General features: G+C 36.5%; 1 protein-coding gene across 7 annotated transcripts in view; it reads left to right on the top strand.

Annotated features, from left to right (window-relative positions):
• DCUN1D4 (defective in cullin neddylation 1 domain containing 4) overlaps nt 1-16,781 on the top strand; it is a 38,524-nt gene that overhangs the window by 10,644 nt on the left and 11,099 nt on the right. For 3 of the 7 annotated variants that reach the window (XM_033060809.2, XM_033060810.2, XM_033060811.2), the window contains exons 3-5: nt 10-49; nt 7,250-7,364; nt 16,675-16,769. In XM_033060809.2, coding sequence (XP_032916700.1) covers nt 10-49; nt 7,250-7,364; nt 16,675-16,769 — 250 coding nt within the window. Of the gene's footprint in view, nt 1-9; nt 50-5,937; nt 5,968-7,249; nt 7,365-16,674; nt 16,770-16,781 lie in introns of all 7 variants that reach the window. The other 4 variants (XM_033060808.2, XM_033060813.2, XM_033060812.2 and 1 more) reach the window with 2 other exon arrangements.

Here is a 16,781-nt window from a genome sequence, read left to right as displayed (position 1 = left end):
TTTTTGCAGAATCTGACAGAGGACGTTGGTCAAGACGATCACCAGACAGGTATTTAATAGGGATGGAGTAAAAATAGATTGAAACAATTTTAAAACAAACTTTATTGAACAAGTCTCTCTAAGATGCCTGAAAAAGATGCTTTAGAAGGCTAAAGGAGTTTTAGGAAACAAGTGCCAGGGTTTCTAAGTTTTTTTTCAAAATAGGTGTTTGTGCTTTTAGTTTATTGAATTATGTAGGACTTTAACAGGTTTCAGCAGTGTCTGTAATTTTACTATCTGTTAGTTTAGAAGACTTAATGAAAAATTTCTCTCACTCCTGGGACTCAACCTATTGGGCCACAGAATGTCCATGTTCCTACAGTGTTTTGAGTCTTGAAAGAGCATTAGTGAGAACAGAGCAGAAGCAAGACCTCTTCTGGTTGTTGTGATGCCTGTGACTGAGTTTAAATGCTGTGCTCCAAACAAACAGCTTTTTTCTTGACTGGTTCTAATGTGGGTAATTTCTGTTTCCTGTGCAGATTTTCAGGCAGTGTATGAACACTGTCTATTTATAAGCTTGTATCTGTGTTTTGTTCAATGAAGTATCATCATTTTTGAGGCCTTCTTCTCAGGTGCCTGATACCAGCTTCCTGACATTCTTGATTTGTCAGCATTTGAGCTTTATGACTTGATGTTTTGCAAGAGTTGTTACTTCTTTTTGCACTTTTTACTTGAGCTGGCAGTTTCCTTGGTTTATTTTTCTTTACCTTCTGTGTTTCAGGCATGACACTTGAGGAGGGAGGGAAATAACCTACTGCCTTCAAGCCCTGATCACTCACTCAGCAGAGCTATTCTTTAAAATTGACCGTGTCTATCCTACCATCTGACTCAAAACTTTTTCACTGTCCTCAGGTGATGGCTATATTTGCTGATGTTACCTTGAGCATTTAGGAAAGTGGAGAGAGCTGTCAGCTCCTCCTGGAGAGTTCTGGCACACACTTAGAAATATAGCACACACTCAGCCTAGAGCAGTGAGTAGAGATGCATAGGACTGCATTGCTTGGGATTGGACTGAGCTCTCTTAGGGATTATGCGCCCTCCTCTCTACAGCAGCAGGTGACTGTTTCATGCTTGAGCTCTTACCCCAGCCACAAAAGGCTTCTCTGAAATACTTTCCTTCAGTGTGGTTAGTGATTTGACACTTGAAATTAGCTTATTATGTAAATGAAAAGCCTCTGAAAAAGAGGTTGTGACAGTTCTAGACAGAGATTTTAGTGTCCATATTTTAGAACTAGTGTCCTCTCCCATCTCATGATGGAGGTTTGGAATTTTCTCTTACGTGACCCAGGTGCTCTAAACTAAACAGCTACAAACTGATTTCATGTATGAAAATGTGTTCTACAATCTTTGTTTACTCTTGGTCACCAAGACCTGTTGTGAAGCATTGAGATAGTCCCCTTCTGTCAGTAATTAGTAAGTGTTGATGCACTTGAGGTATTTGGAATTTGTCTTACTTCTTGCCTAGCACTTCCATCATAAAGTATAAGAAATTAGCCTTGGTGCTCTCATTACCTCTGTTAGAAGGTGCTTGAGCATGTTACTGGCTTTGATGAACAGTTTTACGCTGACACTGATGAATCCTGTTGCCTGCATAGTGTTGTTTCAATTAAGCTGTTTCCAAAGTTTAAATGTGCCTATTGAATGAGTTGGGGCACAAGATCCCACTGAAAGTGTAGTTTTTTGCAATAGTTGTAAAAGAACCTTTAAACCAGAAACAAATGTGAAATGAGATATACCAAATACCAAAAATATGGGTTGATAATGCCAGGTTCCCTCCTGATCTTCAGATATTATTTCCACTATTTCTTATGCTTCTGCCCTCTTTATGTCTCCTTGTAGGAAGAGATGAAGCCCAAATGTTTGCATAAGTTCCAGGCATGTTCAGTTGAAATGTGTGTTTGATTTCACTCATATGAGGACAAATAGACATGCAAGGAGCTACTTTGGCCATCAGGAATGTAGTACAGTGAGGTGTCCTGCTTGTGTTTTGTATGGGACTTGATGCTTCCGAAACATCTTAGTTGGAGAGACTCACGTAAATCTAAAGAGTTACTTTTGCAAGTTGCGTGACTTCAGTGTGCCTAAACTTTTGGAACTTCTGTTTTCCAGTAAGAAGTTGTCAAGACCTATTAATTCTGTTACACAATTTATAGAATTATATAGGTGCTGTAAATATGAGATTCTGTGTCTAGAACTCTCGTAAAGTCGGATTAAGAATTGTTGCAAAAAGTTTCATTGTTGCCTAACCATATCAAGGTTTTTTATAGTTCTGAGATCATTTTAACACTAAATCTTCTGGCCCAGGCCTTTTTTCTTAAAGATTGCTGTTTATTTTCTGACATAATTATCGTGGTTATTGTCATTAGATTGGGGACTTTGTTTTTGGGATGACTTAATACATGCATATCTAAATTTGATTGAGATTTCTAAAAGCTATTTTAAAAATCTTAGTTTTAGGTTAATAATAATAGTATTGACTTTTAAATGCATATTATATTTACTTCAAAGCAGTTGTCTATAAGCTAACAAAAAATGTCTTGAAGCAAACTGTATCTTTTTGAAGTATTAGCCAGATTTCCTTTTTGAAACAGACCTCAAAATATCAAAGAACTAGAGGGAAGTGGCAGTTTCAAAATTCCTTCAGTGATTTGAGAGCTAAGATGGAAGTTGTTTCAAAATTCCAGTCCCTTACAACGATTGCAGTCTCATTTGCTATCATTCAGTATCCATATCTGTCTGAAAAATAAGATAAACTTCAAATGTGTCATGGGCCTTTGCCTTTTCATCTGTTTGTAGGTGTAAGAACAGCAGGCATTCAAATTCTGTAGACAATTTCTTTTTCTTTTAATATGTATATGCATTAAATTGGAAAACTCATGTTTGTAATAACAGTTGTTTTTGTTTTTATGTCATAGCTACAAATCTAGCATCTTATTAATAGCTTAACGTAATGATTTGGTAATTAAATTACTTACTTATCCAGACTAAAAAGTCTTTAAAAGTATGTTTCCTACTCTTACCTGGCTTGTATCAAACAGTGAGGTAATCTCTTCAACACAAAGAAGGCTTCACTGCTGTTCTTGAAGCTTTGGAGGGGGAGAAATTCCTTTTGCCTCTCTGGCTTCTTCTTTTGTTATATTAGAGAAGAAACCCCTCTTGAGTCCAGAGCAGTTCTGTAGTGTGGAATTGAAGACAGAGAAGATGATTTTTTCTTTTGCAACAGGATTGCAAGTTGTTAAATGTTTTGATGAGTATCTTAGTTTTCTCATCTTGTGTCTGAAAACTGATGATTGTTAACTGTGCTTGTGGTCGTTTTGTTACGTTATTAAGTGAGCAGCTATATCTTCCCAATTGCTTCAGCATTCACAGTTTCTAATTATTTTTCCTTTGAAGCATCTTTCTACTGAAGCACCAGAAGAACAGGATTCCTCACAGGCATTATCTAGAGAAGGTGAAGATTCCACGCCTGTAAATAATTTCTGTAGGGATGTAGGGACACAACTTATAGAGTTCTTCTTTATTGACTTTCTTTTTTCTTTTGTTTATTCTGGTTTTGTTGCTATTCTAGGACTGTCCCTCTCCTGTGGTTTTTTGTATATTGTTTTAAATCTCCTAGGGTGAATTTTAACTCTTGAATTGATACTTTCCCTTGGAAGCTTTGTCTCCTGCAAATTTGGAAGTATTGAATAGGATGTTTGGAAAACAGCATTTAAACTCTGCAGGCTTTTGGCTGGTGGTGGTCTATTCAGCAGCCATTTGGAGGCTCTACCTTGCCAATCCTAGCTTCAAGTGTCAAAAAACCAGTGAGAACTAGGAGGGTTCTGCCAGTCTTGAGTTGAGGCCTAGGAATGAGAGACTTTGAAGATAATCACATCAGTGAAGCTGCACTTGGTAAGTAAAATTCTGTCAAATTTGCATGTAGTTAGATAGCTGCATGTTTGTTTGCAGATGGTCAGACCTTTGGGAGCTGAAATTTGTTGTGCCCTGCTAGACCTAGAAATTATATTTAGAATTAGAAAGCTCTGTGTAGGAAAGGTTAATACTGCTACTTAGTGAGCTGTATTATAAATTAAGAAATTGCAGGAGTGCAAACTAAAAAAACCCCAAACTGATAATTTTTAGCTTTATATGAAAATGAAAGAAATATTCTGCTACCATTACAGAGAAATTATAACTGCCCTTCAAATTTAATACACCAATTTTAGTAGTGAAAGAAATGCTTTGAAAGTAAAATCCTTACACTGTGTTTTTCAGTAGTTTAGAGATTATTCAACAGCTAAGGCCTAGTGAAGACCTGCTCCAAACCTCAGTTATTAAGATGTTAAGTCTCCGAAAGCATTTGCAATATATTTGTCCACTTGGTGTCTGTGTACTGTCAGTGTGTGAGAGAAGTATATGTGTGCATTTAATAGCCACCTCCCAATTTCTGAGCTGTCTCTTTTCTTCCCTTTTCTGTCAGTTTGAGAGCTGCAACTAGTTACATTCAAACCAAGAGGGGTACAAGTTTTTTGTAGGAGTCATTGGAGAAATTGGGTTGTAGTGAATTCTGTAATCAGTTTAAGCCTTTAAAACAAGTTCACCCATCTTCTTAAAAATATCCTGTCATTTAAGGAGGCAGAGAGTCCAAGCAGGAATTCTTGAGTTAAATTCTTTGGTTTGTTTGGGGTTGCAGGTCTGACAGAATGATTTCTCTGTTCTATAGCTGTTTTATTTTACTTTTATTTATTTTATTTTTATCTTTTGCTATGCTTCTTTTTTCAGAGGCCTTGCATATTTCTATTCACAATCAACTGACCATTAAACTGAGCAAATTTGTGGGGGGTGAGGGGGAATATGTTTTTTCTTGCATTTTAGCAGCATCCAATACCTATGGCAATCAAAAATGGATTTTTACTTTTTTAAAAGAAAGGCATTTAAAAACAATCCATTTGCTGTCAAAAGAATGAGATAGCTATAGATTATACTCAAGTAAATGCATATTATTCAAAAGAGATGTTCACTATCACATTTTCATTTATTAAGTTCCGTATGTGTCTTAAGTCTGTTGACTCTTTCTAGCCATCTGTTGAGTTCTGCTATCATCTTAAGTGTTTTTATTCTGTGTGGGCTTTCAAAAAGTACTTACTGGCAGAGTCTTTAGAAATTTGTTCTAAAAGATAAAGTATCACAGGTTCAATAGCTTATGAGAATACAGTTTTTCAGTATCATTAGTGTGCAGGCATAAGCAGATGGAACAAATGACATTCAGCAGGTCAGGTTCCTTAGTTAAATTTGTAAAATGCACTGGGTGTATTGTGAGTTTTTTATGGTCCCTGGCTTACCTCTTTCAAATATATCTGGTATTGTTAAGAAAAAAATAAATACTATTGTCATTAATTCCATTTGGTAATGCATTCTGGACAGTGCTTCTGGAAGTATATTCTTCGAACACAACCATGATTTTTTTTGTGGTAATAGTTTATGGAGTATAATACTTGCAAGTTTTTTGATGACTAGTTAAATTGTAACTTGAATTTAATTCTCTTTCAAAAAGACAGTGTATGGACATACTTTCCTGGGACAATAATGGGGAGGGAGCTTTATGGTTAAAAAAAAGAATATATAGGAAGAATTTTTTAAATTGGAGAGTATTTATTGAACTAGAGAGATTAATTTTCTTCTTAATAGATAGAAATGAATAAAGATAAGAACAAAGAAGGTGTACTTGGTACAAAAACTTTATTAGTTGAAACCAGATTAGTTCATCTTGACACAAAAATTAAGTTGAACATCTTACACAATACTAGATAAATACGTGGTTTCTTATGCATAAGAGTTTCTGTGCATGTTTGAAATAACGTACATGTAGCAAAGCCTGTGAGGCTGTAAGGTTCCTTACATGTGTTTCCCCTGTAACAGGAGAGAGCCTTTCAAAGATTCGAAGAATAGGTAAGCAAAAGATTGCTGTCAGTATGTGTTGGGAATTGGGCCTCTGATTTCAGTCTGTTCCCTTGGTGTCAAAAAGCAGCCAAATTTATATTGCTTGCTTCTGTGCTGTGCTGTAAGAGAAAAGATTTTGTGGGCATCTTACTTGAGCATAGCTAAACTTGGATGCTGTTGTAGCAAAGAGAAGGTAGCTTAGGAATGTTGGAGTTCTTAATGTTTTCTTGCAAATTTCTTTGGCATCGCTTTATGTCTGGATTTTTATACCTTCTCTCTTCCTTTTCCTTTCAAATTCTCTGTGTAACACTGGGATAACTCTTTGAGCTGCTCTTACACACGCCTTTCTCAGGTGTCAGTGTGGTCTTCAGCATGTGAAAATAGGACAAAATTTTGCCTGGAGTGTTAACCTACTGTTTTCGTGAGACAGCAAAAGCAATTTAATGACTCACTGTGGTCAAAAGGGCTGGTCCTGTGCTCTTTCTTGTGCTAATGTACAGAAAGTTGTTCTTCTTTTTTTCTTTAGTTAATTACCTACAGGTTTGGTGAGCTGGGTTGGCACACTGAAGAGTAACCACAGACATAGGAGTGTGTAGCTGAGAGGAGGGGATGGAAAGACTGCCACTTGATTGGCATCAGTATCTTGAATTGGCTATTTCCTTCTTGGGGACCCTAATTGTTTGAGAACTATTCAGTCCAAATAGTACAGCCAGCCACTTACTTTTTTCCCTGGTGGTTGCTGAATGTCTCTTCTTATCTCTGCAAAACAACAACAACAAAAACCTCCCAAAAACATGAAAAAAAACCTTTCACCAAAGAACCAATAAAACCTTTCCTACCTCTTGCTCTCTATATCACAAAAATCTTGGGGCTTGAAAAGAAAGGGTTCTGTTTCTAGAGGTAGGTGTTTACTCATGTCTGTATTTCAAAAAGCAGTGATCAAGTCTTAGAAGTCATGATGTGAATAAATGACTAAAAATAAGGATGACTTGTTGAGGACCTAAATTCTTCTTCAGGATGGTTTCAGTGCTTGACTGCTGTTAGACTGAAGTAATGCTAGTGCTACTGTACATTTTGTTATAGTACTTTTGACCTTAATGGAAATCTGGTCATAGAATACCACGTAAAAGTGAGATGGGTTTTGCTATTGAAAAGAGACCATTTCTTTTATAATTTTTAAATCCCCTAACTTCCTTCCCTTCCCTTTGTAATATGCCTATTAGTGGACACAGTTTAACTGGTCTGCAACAGTTTCATTTCTTTGTGCTGGTGTTTTTAATTCCCTCTGTAGGAAGTCTTCGGTCTTGCAGTTCATCAGACTGCTTTAGTAAAGTGATGCCTCCAAGGAAAAAGAGGAGACCTGCAGCAGGAGATGATTTATCTGCTAAGAAAAGTAGACATGATGGGTATGTCATCTTACCATGAGCTAAGACTGATGGAATATCTAAAGTTGAATAGCTGATATATCATGTGTTTAAATACAAATGGAAGTTATATTGAAATTTGCTTGGTTTCTCAGTGTGGAACCATAGCTGGTGATTGAACTGTGGGATATTGATAAGTATATGTAAGTTCAGTTTGCATCTCACCTTTCTCTACACATACAAGAAACATGTAGGGAACTTCTCCTCGCTCTAGTTGCCAGCTGTCAAAATACATACTTGTTTGTGCAAAAACAACTTCTAAGATATACCGTAGTGTTTTCACATATACATGCAATACATGCATAAGATCTGGATTGGGCATTGTCAACCCCTAGCCTGTCAAAAAAGTATAGTTATAGTCCACTCAGCTCTTGAAATCCTGCTAGTCTCTCCCTGTTACGTTGTGATTTGATACTGAACATATAAGGGGAAATTGCCCAGGTAAGGTGATAGCCAGTGATTTGGTGGTTATTAGGGTGCTTCTCGCTGGACAGCAGAAGCCAGATAGGTTATAGAGTGCATGAACAGTGTGTTCTTTTGGCGTAGGTATTGGATAGCTGAGACCTCTGCAAGTGTTGGATTTCCAGTATGTGTGTAGTGTGTTGAGTCATTCAGAAACCATTGCACGTGCTCCCTGTGTGCAAGAATCACTATTTATGTGGACTGAATTCAGAACTTGAGGCACTATAGAACTGTACCCTTCTGCATGATAGATGCAGGACTGTTCTGATGTTGAAAAGTGGCTTATACAACTAGGAAGTTTTCTTGGCACTGCATCAATCAGTGGAATTTGAACTCTATTACATTCATGTATTACTGGTGTCTCAGAACATCAGTACTTGCTATGCTTCCATAGCAAGTACTTTCAGGGAAGTTAAAAGAGCATTTTTCTCCTGTCAGCCTGAAATCAGGCTGGGTACTCTCCTTTTTATACTCTAGCGTGGGTAAGAAAAATACTGATAGCCAAATTAAGCCTCTGGTCATGCCCCTATAACTCTATTGTGTTTAATAGGGTTGCACAACTGTAACTGCACTGGAATTTATTAAATGATCTGTTGATGCAGAAGAAAGAGATTTCAACTCTCTTTCATTGCTTTGTAACATTAAGTAGAACAAAAAAGCTGTTCATGTTCTTAATATTTTTGGTTGCTTTTCAGAAATAATGAAATGTTAAAGCTAAATAGTTGGTAGAGGACATTGCAGCTTATTCAATGATAGGCATACAGTGTGGAAGTAGTGTGAGGACAGATCATTTATAAAATATAGAGAGGTTCATAAAACTGAACTCTATCTACCTTAGCCAAGACAGTGATGATAGAAAAAAGCAACCCCCTAAAAAGTAAGCTTGCTTGTAAGTAAGAAATACTGGTTTGTGTTACTACATAAGAAAATTATAAAAACCAGTTTTCTTTTTCTCTATGAATAGTAGATATTTAAAAGCTTTTAAGAGCTTGTTGAAATTGTAATTTGAAGGTTTTTTTAATATCTGCCTCTCAGTTTATAAGTAATGGATCTAGTCTTCATTCTACTGCCATGTCTAAGTCTTTATTAAAAGGAAGACCTCAGCCTGCTTTTAGAATTGGAGGAGAATCCAGATCTGCTAGTCATGAACCATGGGGTAATATCCCCTGATGTGGTTCCAATTTTTATCTGACTGACTTCCTGTAAAGGTTTTTGAGCTTTCTCTGCTTCCTAGAGTGTTTCTTTTGTTTTGGTCTTCAAGAAAACAGTTTATTTCAGCATGACTGGCTATATGAAATTATTTGCTGGATGTTCAGCCAGGTCTTGAAGCTGTATTTTCTTTCAAGGAAGGATTTTTACCCCTGTGATCTTCTGGGAACAGGTTAATCAAAAAGCAGTTGCCTACTTCCATTATTGTTTTGTCAGGTGGAGTTCATACCTGTCAAGTTTGATTTTTGGATCAGACATCTCAGTTGAGCAGAAATCTGTCTGAAATTAGGAAACTCTACAGCAGTGTGCTGTAACATACCTAGTGTGCAAAGCCAGTTCGGCTTACATTGTGTGCAAAGAATGCTATATACAGTAAAAACAGTATGGATAGTGGAATGCCAGTTTATAGAATAAGGGGCTCCTAGGCCCAGTTCTCAGCTTCTGTTTTAGAGACAGACTTCCTAGAAGCTGCATTCTGGTAACTCAGGATAAGCCTGCATGGGACACTAGTCTGTGTGAATTCTGTATTAAGTGAAGAAAAGCAGTCAGTGTCTGAAAAACTACACAGTCCTTTCCAGAAGAGACTGTATTTCCTAATTGATTCCTAAAGTGATTTGTCACCTCAAATACTTAATGGAATGACATAAATTTTTGTATATTTCTGCATTACAGTGGCAGACTTACAGGGTCACATTAATAAATTCAGTAATTGTAAGTCTCCTGTTTGTTCTCAGTGTGAAAATACTGGGTAGTAGATTTTCAAGGGATGTCATCATTAATGGTTTTACTGCAGCTGAGATTAAATGTTGATGATGTCTCCTGGTTTTTCCATTAAAAAAATGTATTTTTAAAAAAAATCTATAATGGAGTGTTTTGTTGGGTGATATTTTTGTTCTTCACTATTTTTGATTAATTCCTATAATCTCTTCAAATCTGATAGTAATATTTTTAGATATGCTTTCTTCCATAGCTTCTTTCAGCAGGTGTCTATGCTGAAAAAGAAGGCAGTTTCTTAACACTCTTAAAGTCATAAACTTAAACATATCTTACACCCTTAATTTCAGGTTGTTAGGAATACAGCCTCATCTCAGAAGCATTAGTGGAGTACACAGTCAATTGAGGAAAAGCGTTTATAGGAATAAATCTTGTTATGAAATTATTTGGAAATGCTGATCTACTGCATAGACTGATTATGGAAGACTTCAAACATGTTCATTAGTATTCCACCCTTACATAATAAGAACTTGAATTCTCCTAATTAGTGTTCATAGCATCACCATGAAGCATGCATGAATACAGTGTTTCAGTGGGAGGGAGTTTTTATACCAGATGATGTATAATAAAAATAACTCAGTGCTTTATAGATAACAGTAAGATTTATCTTGCCTTAAAGCACAGCAGTTGGAAGTGAACAGTTGAGCATGTGCTAACCCGAATGTAAAGACTTGAAGATTTCATTTGTATTTTCATCTCAGTATTATGGTCTTGACTTTATTGTACCTAAAACTGTAACAGTATAGAGTATTCTCAAATTGGAGTTAAAATTACATTTTCTGTACATTGTTCTTCTATCGCTGTGTTAAGCATCTCCAGAAAGGTAAAGCAAGATTCATATAAAGATACTTGCTCGGTAAAATCATAGTCCTCTCTGGGTAATTGTCTAATGCTGTTTATCTGTTACACAGTATCTAGCCTAATATTACTTTTTCCTTAGGGAAAAATGAGCTGTCTGATATAATTATAATACAATTATTTTTTGACAGTCTCATTTAAAAAATAATTCTACTGCTTATTCTGGAGTCACACTGAAGGCAAAATTCTTGCAGTAATGGGTATTGTCAGCTTAGGAGAATGAAAGCTAGGAATATTTATCTACTTCCCTGAAATTTGTTTTCAAACAATTAGATATGTGTTTTCACTGAAATTACCTGTATGCGTAGGGACAACAAAAGGGCCTACTAACATAAAAAATAGATTTTCTTTATTGAATAGTAGACTTCATGCTGTGTAGTGGAAAAATGTAATTTTTGAAAACACAGTGTCATTAACATGGAGTGAACTAACTTTCAAAGTTTTCAAAACCTTTGGCGTTGAGAGTTGGTTTGGTTTTTGTTCTGTTGTTGTTTACTAACTGATTTGGTACTGCCCCATGCACGCTGCCTGTGTTCCCAGCTGTCATAGATGTGTAGATTTTTTCCTTGAAGTAGAGGTTTTCAGGCACACACAAGTATAATTTTTCCTTTTTCTGTAGCTTTTCAGTGCACTTGACTTAAACTAGACATGTGACTGTCAGGATGTGTGTTGTTACACATATACTACTCATTAAATAAACATCATAAAATTACAAATATTTTGCTGTTTAGATAAGATTGTCAGTCTTTAAATATAAGGCATATTAATTCATAAAACTCAACAGTCAACTAAGTTGGTCCTGAGAGTTGCTTTAAGTGGTCTTTGTCATGTCTTGCAAATTGCAATACATATCTTCTCCCACCTTTCTATTTCTACTGCAGTTTTTATGAAACTATTACTAGAATCATAATTGTGAGTGAATAGATAAGGCTCTTTTAAAATACTTTCAATGTGTTGCATTGATGAAAATTCTCAGCCAAAATTTTAAATTAGTATTAATGGAAGTAGTCTGGGGCATCTTTTTCAATCAAAAATTTGCATATTTCGAAATACAAATAATCTGGAAGTAATTAGTTACTCAGTTTGAATTTGTTACTCAGCTCAGCAGTTTGTTAAACAAAATTCAGCAAAGATTTTGAGTAAGTTTTGGTTGCTTAGGAACAAAGCTTCTGTTGGTGAATTTCTTGATGTCTTCAGTAAGCACTGACCATCTGAAATAACCAGGCTGTAAATCTTCATGAAAGGTTAACTTTTCCCCCTCTTCCCTTTTTCTTTTCTTTTTTGCTTCTCAATGGACTATTGCCAGCTTCCACCATGAAGAGAATGTTTTGTGTGACCTAAGCTCAATGTTTCCACTGATCTTGGTTTGAGTGTTCTGGAACTACACAGCCCAGAGTTGCTGCAGTGGGACGGGCTGGAGCTGCAGTGGGTGGAGCTTTAAGCAACTCCAGCACAGGTGGAACATGCTCAGAGCAGTAGATAACCCAACTTTAAAGACTGCTGTGGGTTGAAGAGAATTGCCCTTAGCTTGATCTTTTTGCTGCCAGCAACCATCAGCTCTTACAATGGCTTGCCTAGTCACATCATAAAAGCTGGATGGAATCTTCATGTGTTTGCTTTCCCACAAAATCAGTTAGGAAGAGAAGAAAATGATCTGGAAAAGATGTAGATGACCGTGTATTCAAAGAAGCATGACATGCCTTGACACTGTTTTAATTTTTTTTGGTTTTTTTTGTAGATGCTTACCTATAGCACTTCCAGTTATAAACTACATTGTCTTACCTTTTCTACTGGGATATCAAAATTCCCTGGCTCACATGAGTATTTCAAATATAAGTTTAAACATGGATGTTTCGAGTCAACTATTAGGTCATGATGGAGGTGCAAGCATCTATGAGAAAATTATTACATTTTGATGTGGTTAAGTAATTGAAATCACTTTTACGAAATTAAGACATGTTACCTCATGTTGCTTTTGCCCTGCCCTGTTTCACATTCTTTCCTCTCTCTAGCTGATAAAATGCGTGTTAGAAAGAGATAATTAAAAAAAAAACAAACCTGAATGCTTCTTACTGGGATATTTGTTACAAATAACTTGTATGTTGCTGTCACTGTCATGCACAGTGTCATGCTAAACTAACAAAAACTCTTTTAAATGAAGATTTTTCTGAGTTATTGTACCTACATGTGTTTCATCTAAGGCAAATGCATACTTATGTCTGTAGGTAATACTTTTTTGTTTGTCTGTTTGGTTTTTTTTTTTGTTTCTTGCTGTTATTGATGGATATCATGTCATGATTCATAAATGGAAGGGTAATTCCAAAAGCAAAGGTTCTGAGTTTGGTATTGTCTGGTAGTGACAGGTATAGCAGACACTCTTGGAAAAAGTTGTGCATGCACCTTTCTGACTGATGATGGAGAAAATGACCTTTAGCAATCCTGTTTCCATGTCAGCATTCTTTGGCAGTGGTACAAATTCTGGTACGAAAAGTACGGGGTATATTAATTTGCTCTTTCTTTATGGAAACCATCTTTTTAAGTTTTTTTACTTTCCTCCTGTGCCTTGCCTCCCCCTCCTTTTTTTTTTTTTCAGTTTTTGAACAGTGTTCTTTCACATCTAAGGTGTGACTGACACTGCAGTTTTCTCTTACAGATCATCAATATAGAAGCAAAGTACCAAACAGAACTTGGTTGGCATAACGGTTGTGCATCTGTTTGAAAGTACTGGTGCTGGTCATCTTGAGGAAACTGTGAGCCATTGAGGACTTGCTGTTTGGAACTCAGATTTGTTCATTAGATGTTTAGTACTCCCAAAGTATTCAGATATCTACCTTGTGCACTCTGGCAGTGTATTTTTCTGCATAGCAAGAGATGCTGTCATTAAAACAAAGATAAGGTGCATCATCTTGTAGTATGTTCTGAGGAATTCCACAGAGATGAGGAATACTGCAAGATATAAAATGGATGCCAAATGTGTCTGGAAATTTGTGTTTTTTCTCCTCTGCAAATATGGTTCTTGAGATAATCCAATCCATATTAATGACAGATCAGTGGATGTAGTCCTTGAAAACACCTTTACTCTGTGCTGTCAGATTAACAAATTTGTCCTGGGGTACTTGTCTACTTGTTCGCATCTCCCCACTCATCTTGCTTCACTAGGCACTTCAGAGATTAGGAGTCTCTCACTAGTAGAAATAGCTGACTTAGCTAGGCTGGAGTGAGAAACTCATTTAATGTTTGGAGTAAGCAGATAAGGGAGAAAAGAAGAAAAAAAGAGAGAAAAGCGTTTTTCTTTATACATGAGATCACTAATTCTGGCATAGTCTGTTGTCCTTATAAACCATGTCACCTGCACTGTTAATGCATATCTGACTACTTAACTTGTAGCAGACAGTGAGATAGTTCAAGATTTATATCCCTTTTGAGTTTATTTTCTCAACTTGTGAAACTGACACAAGCTGGAATATCTGTAATCAGTTCTGGAGTCTCAAAAATCAAACTCCAGTGGTCAGGTATTGGGCTTTTGCAGCAATCCTAAGTTTGAGGCAAGAGCATTTTCATTGGAGTTACTTGGCTGTATGTTGGGCACCTAATTTATTATTGTTACTTCCTGCAGTTCCTAAACTGTGACCTTAGCCTTAAACACAAGTGACTTTCAGTCTCTTGTCAGTTGTCTGAAATTCTTCTGCTATGTGCAGATGCAGAGAATGTATAAAAAGGGCTGGTTTTTTTCTGTTCTTGCTCAACATTCCTGTTATACAAACTGCTGGCACTGATGTCTTGTTTCAGGCTGCAGTATTTAGCTCCACCATTTGTAGATGCAGGAATCCTTTTTTCTGAAATACCTGAATGACTTACAGTTCTGTCATTAAGTCTGTTTCTTCAGGGTTTCTTCTTAAATGCACCATATGCATATCAACAGCTTAACGTGTTCCTTCTTAAATGCACCATATGCATATCGACAGCTTAATGTGTTGATTTGCATGAACAAGCAGGGCAAGGCAATCCTTTATCATCCCTTTGAAAGAAAAAACATTGAGTCTTGTGATAAATACCTTTCTTTGTGGACCTCATTAGCTTTGCCTTCTCCTAGGTCCCAGCAGTACTCCTACAGACTTCTTGAATAAAGAGAATAGAATAAAGATGTTGACTAGCTCCTGCTACAGTTTCCAACTTGGTATTCTTCATGGTGTTTGTCACGTTTGGTGGTGACAAAAAAAGGGGATACTGAATAATTAAGACTTGCCAAAGTGGCAGAATGCCTCCTTTCTTTGTCTGGATTGCTCTGAATTCAGAATAGCCTAAAATTATTGGATAGGTCTTTCATAGTCACAGTTCATTCTGCAAGTATGAAAATGTTATCAGACCTATTAAAAAATTATATTTTATTCCAACTCAGGTTTATACTTTCTGGATTAGCTCTCACTGGGCGATGCTGTCAGCCTTTTCCTTTGCAACTTCAGTAAAGCTTATACAAAACAGGTAATTCAAATGGAAAAGAGTGTTTTCAAAATGAAAAAAAAAAAACCCAAACCTAAAAATATGGATGACATTTCTATGCTCTGTTCCAGTTTGTTGCAGATCAGTGTGTTTCAGTACAGCATCAATTTTTCTTAAGAAATTTCTTAAAAGCTTCATTTGTATTTGTCTTCCAATTAGCAGTTTATCATTTTGTTCTGACTAGTGTTACTTTTGTAAAAGTAAGCTGCTTTAAAGGAACTATGACAGTAAACATGAAATATTTCTTTGAATTCGAGTCAGAATGATCTGTGTGCATTAAATTCTAGCTGCACTTCCTCACAGCTGATAGTGGGATCAGTGTACTCTAAGCTCATAAATCTAGGTGTCTTTTACATGTCTTTCTAGAAGGATGAAACAGTGGTGAAATCAAATTAATTTCATTATTCAAATGGTTTCAGAATTCTCCTTGAACCAGTTAGCTGCTTTATTGTCCTCCCACAGCAGGATTTGACATTGTGAGAGGAAGCTCTGCATGCTTGGAACACTTACAGAGCTGTTCTTGGCTACCTCCTCTAGACTAAACCATTTATTTGTTGCTCTTTTCAGCATGAGCCCAAGCTACTGAAGAGTGGTAGAAATGGATCAGGGAATGCATATGCAGCAGTGGATAACTACTTGGACTGCTGAGTTTCTTTCCTCTAGCAGGCACAAATGATACTGCCCCTGTTTCAGAAGATGTTACAGGAGAGTAACTCTTCAAATTCTGTCATGTTTTCTGTGCTTTATGTGTTTCAGACACTACATTTGTTTCTTTAGTGTAGTTAAAATTCCTTACACTTCTTGCCAAAGGAGAAGAGCATTACTCTGGTAGTCTCTGAGGGAAGGGGCCAGCTTTTCAGATGGTTCTTTGCTGCATGATGAATGTCATTCCTTGAGTTGTTGTTGATGAGGACTTTTAACCTTTTTCCTGTGGTTCTTTCGTGTTACCAACTTACTGGCTTTAGAATAATATAAGTGCAAGTCTTGTCTCTTTTGGCATTTATGCCTTTTGTTGAATTTTTTTGAGATGGCAGAAAGTATTTGCAGTTTTCTGTAGATAATTCAAAGTGCACAAAGTATGGGTGTGCCTAGAGGTAGGACCTGTGTTGACTGTGACAAGGAATCTCTGGCCTTAGACCCACAACTGGATTGCAGCCCATCAGTTGACTGTGGTACTGGTGGTGTAAGGTAAGACCTTACTGTGAGCTTGCACAGAACAGTTAGGTGTTGAATTTGAACTAAACTATATTTGTTTTAGGGGAAGGTCATTTACATGGGTAATGATTATGAATCAGTGAAATTATGACACAGTGAATGAACAAAGTATTTCGCTTCAGTGATTCTTAAGCAGTGTTCCAAGTGACTGGATATGAGGACAGAATGTTGAGTAAACTGAAAGGAATAGTGTTTCTGCTAGGAGTGGCTGTTGACTAGAAGATTGCTTTTAAAAATGTTGATGAATTAATTACTTGTTTTTCTTTTTTTTAAGTATGTATAGAAAATACGATTCAACTAGAATAAAAGCAGAGGAAGAAGAAGTCTTTTCAAGTAAGAGATGCTTAGAATGGTTCTATGAATATGCAGGTAAGTGTGAAA

This window comes from Catharus ustulatus, chromosome 5 (genome assembly GCF_009819885.2).
Source record: "Catharus ustulatus isolate bCatUst1 chromosome 5, bCatUst1.pri.v2, whole genome shotgun sequence".
NCBI classification, from domain to species: domain Eukaryota; kingdom Metazoa; phylum Chordata; class Aves; order Passeriformes; family Turdidae; genus Catharus; species Catharus ustulatus.
This window is presented reverse-complemented; position numbering and strand designations above follow the sequence as displayed.